The sequence below is a fragment of the Urocitellus parryii genome, chromosome 9 (genome assembly GCF_045843805.1).
Source record: "Urocitellus parryii isolate mUroPar1 chromosome 9, mUroPar1.hap1, whole genome shotgun sequence".
In the NCBI taxonomy this organism is placed as follows: domain Eukaryota; kingdom Metazoa; phylum Chordata; class Mammalia; order Rodentia; family Sciuridae; genus Urocitellus; species Urocitellus parryii.
Genome location: NC_135539.1, coordinates 75,384,753 through 75,400,349, shown reverse-complemented (window position 1 = coordinate 75,400,349; position 15,597 = coordinate 75,384,753). Strand labels below are relative to the sequence as shown.

At 36.7% G+C, this 15,597-nt stretch overlaps 1 protein-coding gene across 2 annotated transcripts; it reads right to left on the bottom strand.

Annotated features, from left to right (window-relative positions):
* Nucleotides 1-3,482: 3,482 nt before the first annotated feature.
* Nucleotides 3,483-13,713, bottom strand: LOC113199195 (aldo-keto reductase family 1 member C4-like). 2 transcript variants are annotated; one of them, XM_026412077.2, is made up of 9 exons: nucleotides 13,630-13,713; nucleotides 12,626-12,793; nucleotides 11,661-11,777; nucleotides 10,723-10,800; nucleotides 10,040-10,162; nucleotides 7,917-8,026; nucleotides 7,268-7,433; nucleotides 4,830-4,912; nucleotides 3,483-3,525 (listed from the first exon to the last, which is right to left on the bottom strand). In XM_026412077.2, exons 1-9 carry the CDS (start codon nucleotides 13,711-13,713, stop codon nucleotides 3,483-3,485), a joined length of 972 nt encoding a protein of 323 aa, XP_026267862.2. The 2 variants fall into 2 exon arrangements, with proteins under 2 accessions (XP_026267862.2, XP_077658633.1); XM_077802507.1 differs by lacking the exon at nucleotides 10,723-10,800.
* Between the last annotated feature and the right edge of the window lie 1,884 nt (nucleotides 13,714-15,597).

Genomic DNA, 15,597 nt, shown 5'->3' with positions numbered 1-15,597 from the left:
TGAAAATGTTCACTGCTGATGCATGTGCAGTCCTGAGAAGTGTGCGCTCAAAATGGCGATATGCCACGTTGCCAGTGAAGCAAAAGTGTAGGAATGGACTTCACAAGACACAACACAGGCCAAGGTCTTTCTGAAAAGTGGAACTCTGAGTGAGTGGTAAATCTTCTGCAGTCCTTTCAATTAATGTTTCACTTTTGTAATCTGAGAAATGTGTTTACTAACCAAAGGAAAAGCTCTGACCCTGAAAATTAAATAGAAAGGAATTTCATGGCAGACAACCAGCCCTATATACTCTCTCTCAAGCTGCTTTTGCTCAGTGACACAAATCTCACTGAGAACCCTCAGGCTTCACTATTGATTTTCCATTTACTACTAAAATTCTGCCTAGCCCCTCCCATGGTGTACAAACTTGGATTCTTGTATATCCTTACTTTACCTGAGTTGCATATCCTGGATCTTGTCTCCATCTCTGTTCTCTCTAAGATGGGAATGTTTGTCTGTACTGATCCTGGACTCCAGCTGGTGAACTTGGACATGGTAGCATGTGCCCAAGACTATATCTGGATGTCCTGGACACAGGAAGAAATCCTTTGCTCTGCATCAACCACACCTCACCAAACTTCCATGGTTAATGCTCTTTATTACAGTGTCTTGAATTCTATTGATAATTTGAAGGCCAATTTAAATCACAGAAATGATGAAATCATGTGATTACACAAAGAATAAAAAATCAAGGTCAATATGTAAGTATTCATGTCAAAAAAGGAGTTTGTATTAATCCATAAAAATTCTGCAGATTCTCAAATGATAAACTCTAAAGAGAACTATGTGTCAAAATATATCCAAACAATCCTCCACTGGGAGAAATTTAACCCAATCCTGGAACAAACCATTGTGTTATTAAATCTGAAATATTCCTATATTATCTACATAAATTTGCATCCATAAATTCAGGTAAGATGTAGGCCCAGCTCTGTTTTTTTGTTTTAGGGAGTTATATTGAGACTATTGCAATTGTGATACTGTTTGGCAAATATTAGAAAAATTAGCCATCCCAAACATTAGAGTTAAGACCTTGGGTAGCTCCTCTGGTCACTAGTTTGTTTCTACTCAGACACAGTCTTCCCAAATTTTCTGATCCCTTGAGGTTGGTCTGCTGTGCACATCCATGAAGATCAGCTCAGCTACTTAACAAGGGCTCCAACTGAAAAACAGATGGCTCCTACCTTGGGATTTCAATGTCTAATTTGGAATATAGAAAAACAAAATATTAAAAAAGGTTTATCACAATTTGCCTGAAAAGGTAAGGACAGGGTCATGTTCTAACTCTTTTGAAGAAACATCAGATAATGAGGAGACTCTTATTCTATAATCCAGGGAAATTTTCTGTCAGAAACTTAAATATCCAACAATAAAAATATTAAATTTTTGAAGGCTTATTACCCTAAGTGAGAACCATATTGTGATATTATATAGATCAATAACAAAAAAGGTAAAAGGTGCCTTTAATGTTTCATAAAGTACTGAGTATTGTGATATTGAAAAATGCTAGTTTCAGATACATTCAGTTGTATGAAACAGAAAATTCAACTCAACTTGGTTGAAAATTCGAGGAAACTGATGCAGGTTACTAATGTGGGGCAAGTAAGAGTTTCCTAACAATTCTCCTAGAAATATTGTTATCATACACATGTATTTTAAGAAAAAACAGCGCTAGGTTATTTATCCGAGATATTTCTGCTTTGTGATAGAGACCTTGAATATCTATATCATAAAGCCTAGAAAATCCAAACATCCTTCTCAGATACGAAGTGGAAACCACATCTCAAAAAATGTGGTCCTTTAAGACTGCTGTCCTTGTGACTATAGTAACTTTATCCACTTCTTGGTATACTCTTTCGTTCTCTTAGTTTAAATCGGTCTAAGATATGTTGATGTCACCCTCATTCATCATAGACACAACTGAAGTTTCCAGTTTTTTTAGCATTTTCCCTAAGTGTTTCTACATATACCTAGACCAAACTTGAGTTAACACCCTGAAATGGCCTATGATTGTGAATGTCCCCCTCCCCCCTTCCTTCCTTGTGTGCTTTCTTTGTTGCTTTAGAGCATTGACTGCTTATGGAAGTCGTGTAGTGTTAATTCACCCAAGACTAACGCTTTCATGATGTTTTGAAGGGAGAATCTGGAGCTTTTCTACTCCAACATTTTCTCACACCACTATTCTAGATTTCCAAGTGATTTATGGGATTTCTTTCTTTGAATACATCCTAATTGACATAGATATTTCCAAACATACTGTAAATAATGTTGTTTTCAACTTCTCTTCGTGTGGCTAATCATCAAGCTATGACATTGGATAAAATCTGCAAACGTTCCTTTTTGTCTACTGCCTCTAATTATCAAAAGAACATTTGGTGGAAGGAAGAACTGCAGAGTAGAGGAAGGGAAGCAAGAGGAAGAAAGAGAGGGGACAAAAGGTAAGCATGAGGAACTACCTGGTGAAAGGAACCTACCATATTGTGCTATTTAATGTACAAATATACCACAGTAACTCAATGAATCCAATCATCCTCATATACACAGGAACATAGAGATCACCTGAATAGAATAACAATAAAAGAAGGCATGTCAGGAGAGTAGAGCAAGCAGATAAGGGGGAGGGAGGAGAGCTAGAAAGGGGAAGGTACTGAGAAATAAGATTGATCAAATGTTATGTGCATGCATGAATTTGGCATCATGAATCCCACATTATGTATAATACACACACACACACACACACACACACACACACACACACAGAAACAAAAAAATCTTCATCATATGTCCCAAGCAGAGGAGTGCTAAACTCCTCTACCTTTGCACATCTGAACCATCATACTCACTCCAGACCAGATGCCCTCTCACCCCTTTGACAACCATCTGAAAGGAAAAGCTCATCCCCCAGTTTCCAGGAGCTCTGGTCCTTGACCTGCAGGAAGATAGCCCTTGGCCTGCTGCTCCTCCTTGCCTTATGTGCTTCGTCTTGCAGACTGTGAACCATGGTCTTCATGCAAAGTATTTTCTTCTTATTTCATGGTTAGAGAAGCATTGACTGATAAATGCCAATTGCTACTTCTTCAGAGCCTTAGAAGTCCTATCTTTTCCAATCCCAGGAATGGGTTAGCATGACCAAGCTCCTGCTGACAGGCTTAAAGCCACATTAGTTCTTGTTTATAATGAGTCAAAAAGAAACTAATCATCAATGTAACAGAGTGAATGCAAAATCTTGAGAAAAACAACTTTATTTTCTTTTTTTCAAAAATTGTTGAGAATTTAGTGTCTTCTTTACTGGACTAATAAACTTTGCTTTGACAGAATGTGAGTTGCTAAGAAGCATGGATTAACAGAAGTGATGTGTCCAATCAGGAGCATCTGAGCCACCTCCCGCATCCCAATCGAAGTAGGGGATACTAGTTGAAGTCATGACAAAGGTGTCCAGGTTAATATTCATCAGCAAATGGATAATTTGGGTGGTTGGACATACTAAAATGAAAAAGAAAATTATGTAACATAGACTCAGTGACTGCATTTCTACAGGATAAATAAGTGATACCTACTGAGCTTCATTATATTTCCTCAGTGGTTGTACAATCTACCATTTCGACATTCAGGAACATAGCCATATAGGAGATGGTGTTTTAGTTCTAACTAAATCATACAAATTCTATTCCCTTTCCAAGAACAGAACACAACGAACTCACAGAGACAACAATTCACTCATATTCATCTTCCTTAGCTCTATTAGCCAATCTACCAAATCAAAGAAATTCTTTCTTATTTCTTGTATCAATGAAAGCAGAAACAGATTGTACCACACTTATTTACTTAATTTGTGGAAGAGGAAGAAGAATGTGTCCTTTCCCACAAAGTAAGTAAATAAATGTGGTGAAATCTGTTTCTGCTTTCACTGAGATGTTTCTGTTTCTGCTTTCATATGTTTTGTATAAGGATAAGTTCAGATATTGACCAATACAAAAAGTATTTTAGATGTGCAGTATATTGCTAGCCATCTCACTTCCATTTAAATAATTCATTAATTATTATTTGCTCACTGCCCATCACAGACAACATGGTGTTTATTTGGATATGGAAAGAATGTTGTTTATGAGATATACATGCAAATCTCAGGAGCTAGGCATATATTATTTAGATTTCTATAATTTAGAAATAATACAACAGAAAATTGTTACTTCTTGAAACAATATGTATCAAGAATTGCCGATTGCTTGCTACTGCCTCTTGGCATTATGTTCCTACTTCTTCATTTATATCTATATTTACAAAACTGTTAGTAATGAAAACAATATATCTGCCAATATTTAAGCTCATGTAATCATGGATTGTCAAATCCCCTTTAAAACATCATCACATTTATTTCTATTATAAATTAAAATTCCAACAGGCAGAAGAAACATATATTCCTTGCTTATTCTCACTTATAATATATGATGTCCAATGCCAGATTCTATAATCACAAAGCATCCAAAAAAAGTAAAGATTTTTTCTCATGATTATTAGTTCTCTTCAACAAGGTTGTTTTTTTCTGCACACTCTTCTCTTGATTTTGAACCTCTCTTCTCAAAAAAAAAAAAAGAAAAGAAAACCTCTATCCTCTGCATTAAGATGTCTACAGTTTTTAATTTGAAACTATATGTCCTCCCAGCAGCCCCAAGGGAAGCCTTTTGACACATACTGCAGTGTCTGGGCTCTCATAAAAGCTGCACTGAAAAGGAGGGAAAGACTTGAAAATAAATAAACAAAGGCCAAGGTCTATCAAGGTTACTTACGATTCCATGATAACATAGCGAAAATTTCTGTTCAGGCCATCTAGGACTTTCATGTCTTCTTCAGTCAACTCAAAATCAAAAACCTATCACACAAGTAGAAAGGTTTTAGCATCTTTAGACTACATATTGCCAATCATGAAAATCCAATGAAATAATGTTGTTGCAGAAACATTTAAAATATCTTAAAAGTTTCCAATAGTTATTAAAAAACTCTAACAAAACACTCAAATGGTCAATAAATATCAGGTGAAAATTGAAAAGAAATCACTTTTTACATGTATTATACAGAAACTGCACTAACTACAGACAAAAAGAAATCACAAAAAGGAGTTGTAGCAAAATAATGTAATGTTACTCAAGATTACAGTGTCACATAGTTAAGTGACTCTGAGAAATCTAGAGGCAACATCATGAAACATGTAAGACGATTCAATAATTTCAATGATACAGTTTTATTTCTATATCACATTAATGAACAGTTAAAACTCCAACAATGATTTTTGATCAAATTTTTTCAGTCAGCAATTGTACTAATTATATCCTCTTCAAAAAAAAAAAAAAAAAAGGCAGGTGGGAGGAGGTCGCTTCAAGAATCACCATGTCACCATGTCTAAATTTGAGACATTTTACAGATGAAACAATTTTCAGGAATTGCTATAATACTGAAAAAGAATGGATATATAAATCTTTGGTAATTTTCTTAAGAAATTGTAAGAAAGGAAAATATTGATTATTTTATACTTAAGGAATTATATAAACAGCATTCTCTGCATTCCTCTTTGAACTTTTCTGTACATTTGGAAAGTTGCAAGTGAAAGTGAAAATGAATATGTTATTTAAAGACTATCAAAATTGTCACTACTGTAGGAATAAATACAACAGAATTAATACAAATGCCTTCATAGATCAGTTTACTGCAGTATGTTTAAAGACTAGTTAAATATTGGAAACTCATATCAAAATCATGGAGTAGTATCTTTAATAATTCAAAATGTAGTTTCTCTCTGTATTAAGCGTTCCAATGCAATATCAAACAAACAGAGACAATCTGCATAGAGGTTGATAAAGCAATTCTCTGTTATTTATAACAGAAAAATAGACAGAAATGTAATCCTGTTGCTGGGAATTTTTACTTAGTCATTTAAAAATTATGTGTCTATTTGGATTTTTATTTCATACAATGTTTAAAAAATGCTATTGAATTATATGTGGAATTAAGGAAGGTAAGACTTTTGTAAAGAAATGTAATAAAATACTAGATTTGCCAATGTAAGTAAAAACATGACACTCATTAACCACAAAGTCCAGGCATGAAGACACCAATTAGAGAAGGAACTTTGTTCATGAAAATATACCCAAAGGAGAATGGAAGCACAAGTAGAATGTGGGAGAACATACTTCAACAAACACAACTGCATCTGAAAAAAATATATAGAATATGCCAATGTGGTCAATTGTTTGCAAAAAATGATCTCCCTAATAATTCATATCCCCAGTCTTCAATCTCTTTCCTATGTGAATTTGAAGCTTCTTTCACTAAGAGATGGTGTCTCTTTCTGCACCTCTTGAGTCGTGCCTCATCTCTTTCATTGGCCAACTTTTATTGGCCATTAGAACATGGTAGAAGCTACTCTGAGCTGAGGCATGAAAAGGCTCTGTGTGATTTCATTCATTGTCTGGGGACAGTGCTATATGATGATGTGAAGCCTGCGTTGTCCACTGATGGATGTAAAGTACCATGGAGAGGAGGTCAGACACCTCAGACAAAAGAGCAAGTAGGACCACAGCAGAGGGACCACACTGTCCTGCAGATGCATATGAGAGTTGTTGACAAAAACATGAGTGGCCTGGGTAGCTATAAGACATTCACTGAGTTCACGCTGAACCAAGGCAAAGAGAGAAAACTTAGAAACAATTGTTCTTTGTATTAATCTCAATATTGGGTAGGTTTTCTTGTAACTGCTCTAGTGGTGATTCTAAAATTGTTCTCCTATTGAAAATGAATGAAAAATCAACCAAATAAGTGGTATAAACTGACAGTAGACAAGTGTAAGAACTAAACATGAGTAAATATATGAATAATAATATACATGGAGGATTTGGGGAAATGTAAAATAAAATCATAATTCACAGAAAAAATCACCCAATCCAAATTCTCATTTCAGAAAATAAGTAAAAAGAACATACAAAGTTGTCTTGCACAGAGTTATATAATACATGGCCAGACATGCTGAAATCCAAACCTCTGGGATTTATCCAATCTTAATTCTAAATGGCTATACTGCATATCCCATTGTGGAGTAAGAGAACACACTTCTGAAAACATGAAATCTTACATGTAGAGGACTTGGTCCAATAACATCTTCGCAAGTTTCAAAGAAGCACACATGTGAAGGACACTGTGTAAGAACCCACATTCCCACAGCCCTCCTCTCTACCTGAATGTTCTCCTTTATTTCATTCTCCTTCAAACTCTGGGCCAGAACCACAACTCCACGCTGCAGCTGGTAGCGGAGGGCAATCAGGGCTGGGGATCGCTTGTGCTTTTTTGCCAAGGCACCAAGAACTGCATCATCCAAGAGAACTGGGGAGTTCTGGTCAACCCTGAAAGGAAAGACAGAGATGCTGAGGCCCTGAGGCCAAGTTGGTTAGGAGGATTTCATATATTTTCATTTTGGGGGGGGGGATGTGGTTTACTGTGGGTTGAATCCAAAGGCTTTCTACCACAGAGCCATAAGCCTAGTCCTTTTTATTTTAGTTTTGAGACAGGACCTCATTGAATTTCTGACACTAGCCTTAAGTTTTGAAGTCTTCCTGCCTCAGCATTCCGAGTTACTGGGATTACAGCAAGCACCACTGATCCACCCACAATAGAGACTCAGGTCTCTTTGGACCACTCTAAACAGGGATCCTCAAATGCAGTCCCTGTGTCAGCAGCATCAGTGTCTTATGGGATCTTCCCAGAAATGTAAATTTTCCACTCTTCCAGGGTCAGTTGAGAGTGACCTTTTGAACTCTGGTCTTGTTGGACTATAGATAGTTCATCTTCAATGGTATTTGACGTCTACTCCCTGAGGTTCTCATTACCATCCTTTGTATCGTTGAGTTCCCAGAGCACCATAGGCAACCAGAACAATGTCTTTGGATTTGCAGAAGTCCAGCAGTTTCCTCTGGTTGAGATAAACATGACATTCTACCTGCAGTGGACAAGGTAGAAGGTATCTGGTTCTAATGTTAATATGAAAACAAAATTGCAAATAAAAGAAGCTGAATTTTTAAAAATTCAATTTGGACATTAACATTGTGCCATAAATCAAGAATTTGGTCAAAGACTCATAGACCAAGTTTGACAGACATTTGGTAAGTATTCTGCGGTTGACATTTAGGTAAATTTATTCATCAAAAGAAAAAGAGAAATAGATTCTAGAACTCAGGGAGCTTAGAATAATTCCCCCCAATCATAATCTCTATTAACAAGTCCCAATTTGAACCAGTCAATGTGGGACAAAGGGACCCTGACGTGAAAATCTCCCCTTTGCAGGGCAGTAACATGCACAGTGGAGACTCGAAAAATCTGAAGAAATCCCACAGTCAGTCAACACCCAAGAGGTGAACCTGGGAAGAACTCTTCAAACTTCCATGGTACAACCAAAAAGACTGGAAAGAACGATGGGCATGCCATGCCTCTCCTCTCTGTGAAGATTCTCTCTCTTTTGGGTGTTTCTCCTTTTTGCTTTCTAATCACCCCATGCCTGCTGCTCTGAGCAACATGTCGGGTGCTGTTCTAGTGTGACGCAAAAACCCAGTAACTGAGGACCACTCTGGCTCCTTGGCTCCTTGGCAGACCCTTGGCCTATAAGAAGGAAATCAACTCTATCTCCTAAGTGACTGAAAATGGGAATGTAAAACAAATTAAATGATATATAAGACAGTTAAAAAAATGGTTCAATATCATGTGGAAAAGCTGAACTTTCTGTGTGAAAAGAAGTCAAGAAACATGAGAGAAGGAACATGTGATCCTGAGTCCCATCGTGAGGATGGAGAGAACTACAAAATATATTTCAGAGAAGCAAAGGGACACTTGAACACAGACTAGATTTAGATGACTTGAGAGACTTACTGCTACCTTTAGATGTCGTAATGTAAATGTGCTACATGGGAGACCATCTTCATTCCTAGGATATGTTCCCTGAGCTCTCTAAAAGTGAATCTACAATTTACTTTGAAGAGATGTAGCAAAATATTACACATATTTATAAAGATTCCCACATAAATAAATATCTCACAGTGTTCCACAAAGTCAACAATTTTAGATACAGGGTGGAAAATATGGATGTCCAGGATCATGCTCTGAAGATTTTTGTATGTTTGAAAAATTTTATGATAAAAAAGGTATAAAACTAATATTAAAAATATTTTCAGTTTTAACATTCTTATTAGAAATATATAGTGCTCAGTCTCCATTTATGAATTCATTGTTTTATAAGCTCTGTTCCAAACACCGACTATTACACCATGTCTGAAACTTGTCAAAAGTAAGTTAGAGCACAGAACCATGCATACAATACATGGGATTGCACAGTTGATTTGATATCTGAAAGTATCAAGAAAAGTGAGTAAGAGGGGCTCAGGCACAAGGACAACTGTATAATTAAGTAAAAGTTCCTGAATGTGGATTTCATCTACCATCAGTATCACCATAAAAAGCAACTTCCTCTCAGTCATTTAAATTTATTCTCTTTGTTAATAGAGATAGCAGGGACTCAGGCACCCAACCTCCACTCAAACCCTGACCACTGATCTATTTTCATTCATTTTGCTCACTGCCCATTCCTATGTACTCACCTTCATTCCTACACACAGCTCCCCCACAGCTCATTCATCCATCCAGTGTCTGGTCTTCCTTCATTGCTCAAGGACAAGCTCACCTTGCATTGAAGTCAGATAAATAACCATCCTCCTACTTGATCACCTTTACATCACCAGATTCTGCCACATACTAGGAACCAAGATCTTCCCCTCATTTTTACTAATGATTCAGCTGAGATACAATTGAGAATCCTCCACACATTGCAAGACAGTGGATAATCTTACATCCTTCTGTTCCACCATGGTGAATGAACTGGGGGACAGTACAGGACAGACACCTGGAAGTGGTGCAGATACAAAGAAGTGTTATAAGAGATGGCAGTGAGGCTCAGGGCTCTCACCTGGTTGCAGACAGGCTTATATTTGAGGCCCGGTTTATTCAGGATCATCTCCAGCTGCCTGCGGTTAAAGTTGGACACCCCGATGGACTTGGCCAATCCTGCGTCCTTGCACTTCTCCATGGCCTTGGGAGGAAGGGGTTGGGAAGAGGCATATGTACAGTCAACTATGTCACTATGAAGGCAAGACAGAACTGTTAAGAGGAGCACTGTCCAGGAATGACAACAAAGCTGATGAATTCATTGTGAAGAGGGGAAAATGGTATAGAGAATAGGGCAAGTTGTTGAGAGCTAGAAAAGGAACTCGTGTGTCCTCTTTAGGGCAACAGACATGACTGCATGTGGAGGCAGCAGTTGCGTTTCCTCATTGTCATCAGTTCTTCTCCTCTCTATCCCTCTGTTACATTCCATTAATGTGTACCTCCCTGGGCTGGGGTTGTGGCTCAGTGGTAAAGCACTTGCCTCATATGTGTGAGGCAGTGGGTTCAAATCTCAGTACTGCACATACACAAATTAATAAAATAAAGATCCTTCAACAACTTAAAAAAAATGTATACCTCCCCACAACCCCAACAAAAAAAATCTATTTTAAATTTAATGATTTCTAGACCCACAATTTCAGGAGAAAGCATAACTTTACTTTAGTCCTCTGGGTTTCCAGTGTGGTCACTCCTTCAGGTACTCACCTCCCATGTGGCACAGAGATCCAGTGAGTCACATATTACTTTTCCATTTTCATCTTTTGGATAAAGCTCTTCCCCCGGCTTCAAGAGAAGTGATCATAACAGAAATCATGCCAAATTCATACGTTCATTCACAAAATGGCTGCTAGATATCTATGGGATGGGAGACTAAAACTCCATGAAACACGTGGAACATCAGTTTATATTCATCTATTTCCAAATTCTTTACATGTGGAGTTGTAAGGAATACCTTCAGGTGCTTAGTTTCCTGTATTCCCTTACATCAAATTATCTACATGTATAACTATTCTTTCACACACACACACACACACACACACACACACACATACACACACATATAATTAAATAAGATATTCTCAGGTCTCCTAATGGAGTCTTCTAGTAGCTTATGTTATATTTCCTGTCCCTACATATTGCCCTAGGGAAATATCTCTCTTTCACTGGGTAAGTCACTGGTTGCATGGGCTTGATCTCCTGCAATAATGGGTTTCAATGATGACACAGGCTGAAGAGTGGTCTTTATCTACCTGGACACATGTGGATCTAAGAATATGTATGTGTACCAAAGATGGTCATTCAAGTTTCAATTCAAATTTGATTTGATGCTGGAAGATGAAGAGTCCTTATCAAATATTAATGACCTGAAACTTGAACAGCCCCAAAGTCATATTTACCATCAGTGGAACAGGCTAAGGCAAAAAGCAAGCAAATCTCTAGTACTGCAGACATAATGGATAAATAAACAAAAGGATACTGAGGATAACTTATTATCATAAATCTAACCATGGTTTGGAATTTCTATAATTCATATAAATTAAATTTATATAAATTTATAATAGAATCTCAACTCAACCATCAATGATAATGATAGTCATGTTGATGACTGAAATTAAGTAGGTTTGATGCTAAAAATTGCCTACCTTCATTGCTGTTGGGAAATGAATAAGGTAGAGGTCAACATAGTCAAAACGAAGTTTCTTCAGTGATCGTTCCAAACATGATTGGACCAGATTGGGATGATGAAAAGTAGACCATAGCTACAGAGGATAAAAAAGGAAAGGGAACTAGATTAATACATTACCCATATTTTGAAGATTTGACTAACTTCATGTTGAGACATTTATTTGTCTATTCCTTGAAAACGGATGATCATAGGGAATATATTCACTTCAGACCTTGGGTTTTCATTGATCTGATCCTATTCATGTAAACTGGATTATATCTTTGTCTATTATTAGTCAACAATTGAACTATGGAAAGAATTACACAAGACATATAATTTTTATCAAATAATAACACTATTTAATCTATGATTAATGTTCATAGATATTACAAAGCTATTGTTAGTCCATCTCATGAAATCAGTTCAAAATTAGTATGTTTTGATTTAAAAAACTGAAGGGAAACACATTTTGAACATCTTAATAATCAAGTCACTTTAGCTATGTCTTCTTTACTACAAATGGAAAAGTCCTACATTGTTCTTTGGAAATAACAAATGTATCATGGATATTCAGAATGATTTAAAAGTCAACCAGGAGAAAATGAATCCATAATCTGGTGAATTCAGTGAATTTCTGGAAGACCTCACAGGACTCTGCATACTGAGATAGTCATTTTATTCTATCGAATTTCATAACCAAATGAAATTACCAAAATGCTGTTTGCAGAATCAGAAAAATAAAGAACTTTAAAGTCATAAATTTGTAGACAGTGAGTAGGAATTCATAATCCTTCCCTGTTTTTGATACTATATCTTTTATGTTAATAAACATTGTACAAATAATCACTTTCACAACAACAGATCACCAACAGCTTTTCACCCAACATAGTTTTCACTTCTTTATATCACATTGCAATAATTTTTACACTGTATACACAATACCTTTGAAGTATAGAATATGTCTTCTCTCTTCACAGTGCCATCTGCAATCTTGCTTCTAACAGCCAGTCCTACCTCCTCTTCTACTTGATATACATAAGCACAATCAATATGGCGGAAACCAGCTTCTATAGCTATTTTGGTGGCCTCTATTGTCTTACTATTAGGAACCTAGAGGAACGACCAAAAGAAGTACTTGGAGAACCATAGTATGAGAGATAACTTATAGTGAGCAAGAGAACAGGTCAATAGACTGGAAGAATTTTATATCCCAGTGTTTTCGTAAGACTACTGAATTATGGGATAAGGTGCTAGTACCCTGAACTTTGAATGTCCATTTTTCTCTTCTGTAAGAATGAAACAAATTGCCAAGGAATTATTTTCAATATCTGTCAATATAATACACAAAACCAATGATGATTAATTGACAAACACCCTTCTTAGGTCACCGTTTGACTTATCTGGTTGTTATACATTCGGGTAAATTCCCCACAGTTGAGAACACATAAAAAATTCTCCTCTGCCAAGGTGCAGCATTTTCTGTGAGATGCTGAAGCCTTCCTCAGAGTGGAGAGGAAGTATTCTGCATCATTTATTCTATGCTTTTCATCTCAGGTACATTTTGCTAAACACATGTCTGGGGCTCTTGCCTTCTTGGGAGGAAAATATATTTCCTGAGGTATAGAAATAAAGAGAGAAACCATTCACAGTGCAAACAGAGTGCTGACATTCATCTGTTCTATCAAGTTGGTCAATAGACTGAAATGGGGGGTGGAGGCTTAGAGTGGTCAGAACATTTGGTAGGTGACCACACCATCATGCAATGATGGAGAGCAATGTCTGAAAACTGTCTTTCCTGATAATGGAATAGCTCTTGCCTGGAGAAACAGGACCATCTGAGACCCCCAGAGTCACACAGGAAGAAAGTAACTTGACAACCCAGATTGGATCCCATTCATCCTGTGTCTCCTTTCTTTTGAACCCTCTACCCAACTTCCTACTGTTACCTCTTGAGGTTTAACTGTGCCAAAGCCCAGTCCTGGAATGAAGTGACCATCATTGAGCTCCACATACTGATGTTTGGAATTCATTGCCTGTGACTCCTCAGCCTGAATAGGTTCTGCTTCTGCTTATTCTGCCTTCACAGGGCAATAAGTAACTGGAATTCACAGCTCTAACTGCTTGTCTAATGGTTATCCACTTTTACTTATTGTCTAATATTTAGACAATATTTCATAGGAAGTGTGAGGTCAAAGCAATATTCCCTGTGTGAGAAGAGAATTCAAACCAGTTCATGTATTCCATATGGAAAAAAATTATGTAAATTACACAGTGGAAAAAATGTTAGGTTTTACTGAATTTTTCCATATTTTATCAAGAGTTTAATATATGAGATTAGATAATTATTGACCATTTGTTAAGCTAGAAACCTTAGATCCCTGGTATTTTGCATTTTTTCTTGATTTTGCTTTTTGTTTGTTTATTTTTTTCCTTATTCTTCTAATATTTGGTGGGGAAGGTAGCTGGGATTAAATTCAGGGGCACTTGACAACTGAGCCACATCCCAAGCCCTATTTTGTATTTTATTTAGTGACAGGGGCTCACTGAGTTGCTTAGCAACTTGCTTTTGCTGAGGCTGGTTTTGAACTCATACATTCTTCCCTCAGCCTCCCAGGCTGCTGGGATTACTGAAGTGCACACCATCGCTCCCAGATTCTTGAAGCTCTTCTTGACCATACATTATTAGAAATGATGAAGTATAATATACCATGCCCACAAACACAAAGAATTTTTAAAACAGGATATGGAGCATGTTTTAGAGTCTCAGAAATACAATCATATATAAAAATCAACAGAAGTTAGATTTTTCAATTTTCCCATTGGTAACATGCTTTTCACAATTTGATAACCAAGTCCCATAAGATGCAGTCCTGACAAGTGTGCAGTAAAAACTGCACTCACTTGATATTCTGCTCAGGGGAAGCCAAAAAATTACAGCTGCAGAAAGTCAGTTTGCAATAGGCAACAAGAGGCTAAAGGTTATTAAAGTTTTCACCCATTAGATAATTTATGGAGAAAAGTATCAATAAGTAGGATGCAAAATGAAGGCATTTTATAATATTTATGACCTTTCTTACCATGCTCCATAAAAGATAAAAAATGGAAAAATCTTAAATTATTATGGATTTTGGAATAGTTGTGAAAACATGGATGCACTGATGAAATGGAATATTTGAAGCACAACAAGTTAGACATGAACATTAATAAATATTCCTCAGTTACATAGAGGAATACGGGCTCAGTTTAAAGGGGGTTTATTATAATAATGATATAATGTGTCTATAAAGTATGCATAATAGAAAAGGAAAGAGTACAAACTGTAAGTAGTCACTCCTTCTACATAGTAAGACTAGGACTGATCTCCTTCCTGGTTTGTAATCACCTATACTTTTTGTCACTTTTAAAATTGGAAAAAGTGTTTACTAATAAGAATTAAATACTCCACCCCTTACACAAATCCTCTTTACTTGTGGTTTTGATCTTTTTAAGATGAGCCATCCCCGCCCCCAAACACACACACAGTAAATTAAAGTGACTGTTAAGCACTTTTCAAAAATTCGACTGTCAAAAATAGCATTAAATTTAAACTTGAAAAAAGTCATCCTTTTTAACTTTGCCATTGCCAACATATTTTCTGGATGTTCTTATGTTGCATTTTAATGAAAATGTTCACTGCTGATGCATGTGCAGTCATGAGAAGTGTGCACTCAAAATGGCGATATGCCATGTTGCCAGTGAAGCAAAAGTGACTCCACTGTAGGAACGGACTTCACAAGACACAACACAGGCCAAGGTCTTTCTGAAAAGTGGGACTCTGAGTGAGTGGTAAATCTTCGCAGTCCTCTCAATTAATGTTTCACTTTTGTAATCTGAGAAATGTGTTTACTAACCAAAGGAAAAGCTCTGACCCTGAA

Bases quoted from the DNA above. Each gene is read 5' to 3' on its own strand.
- LOC113199195 (XM_026412077.2), bottom strand. From the start codon at position 13,713: ATGAATTCCAAACATCAGTATGTGGAGCTCAATGATGGTCACTTCATT. The intron at 12,794-13,629 runs GTAACAGTAGGA...TCGTTCCTCTAG, and splicing joins GCACAGTTAAACCTCAAGAG to GTTCCTAATAGTAAGACAAT. The intron at 11,778-12,625 runs GTATTGTGTATA...TATCCTCTGTAG, and splicing joins ACATATTCTATACTTCAAAG to CTATGGTCTACTTTTCATCA.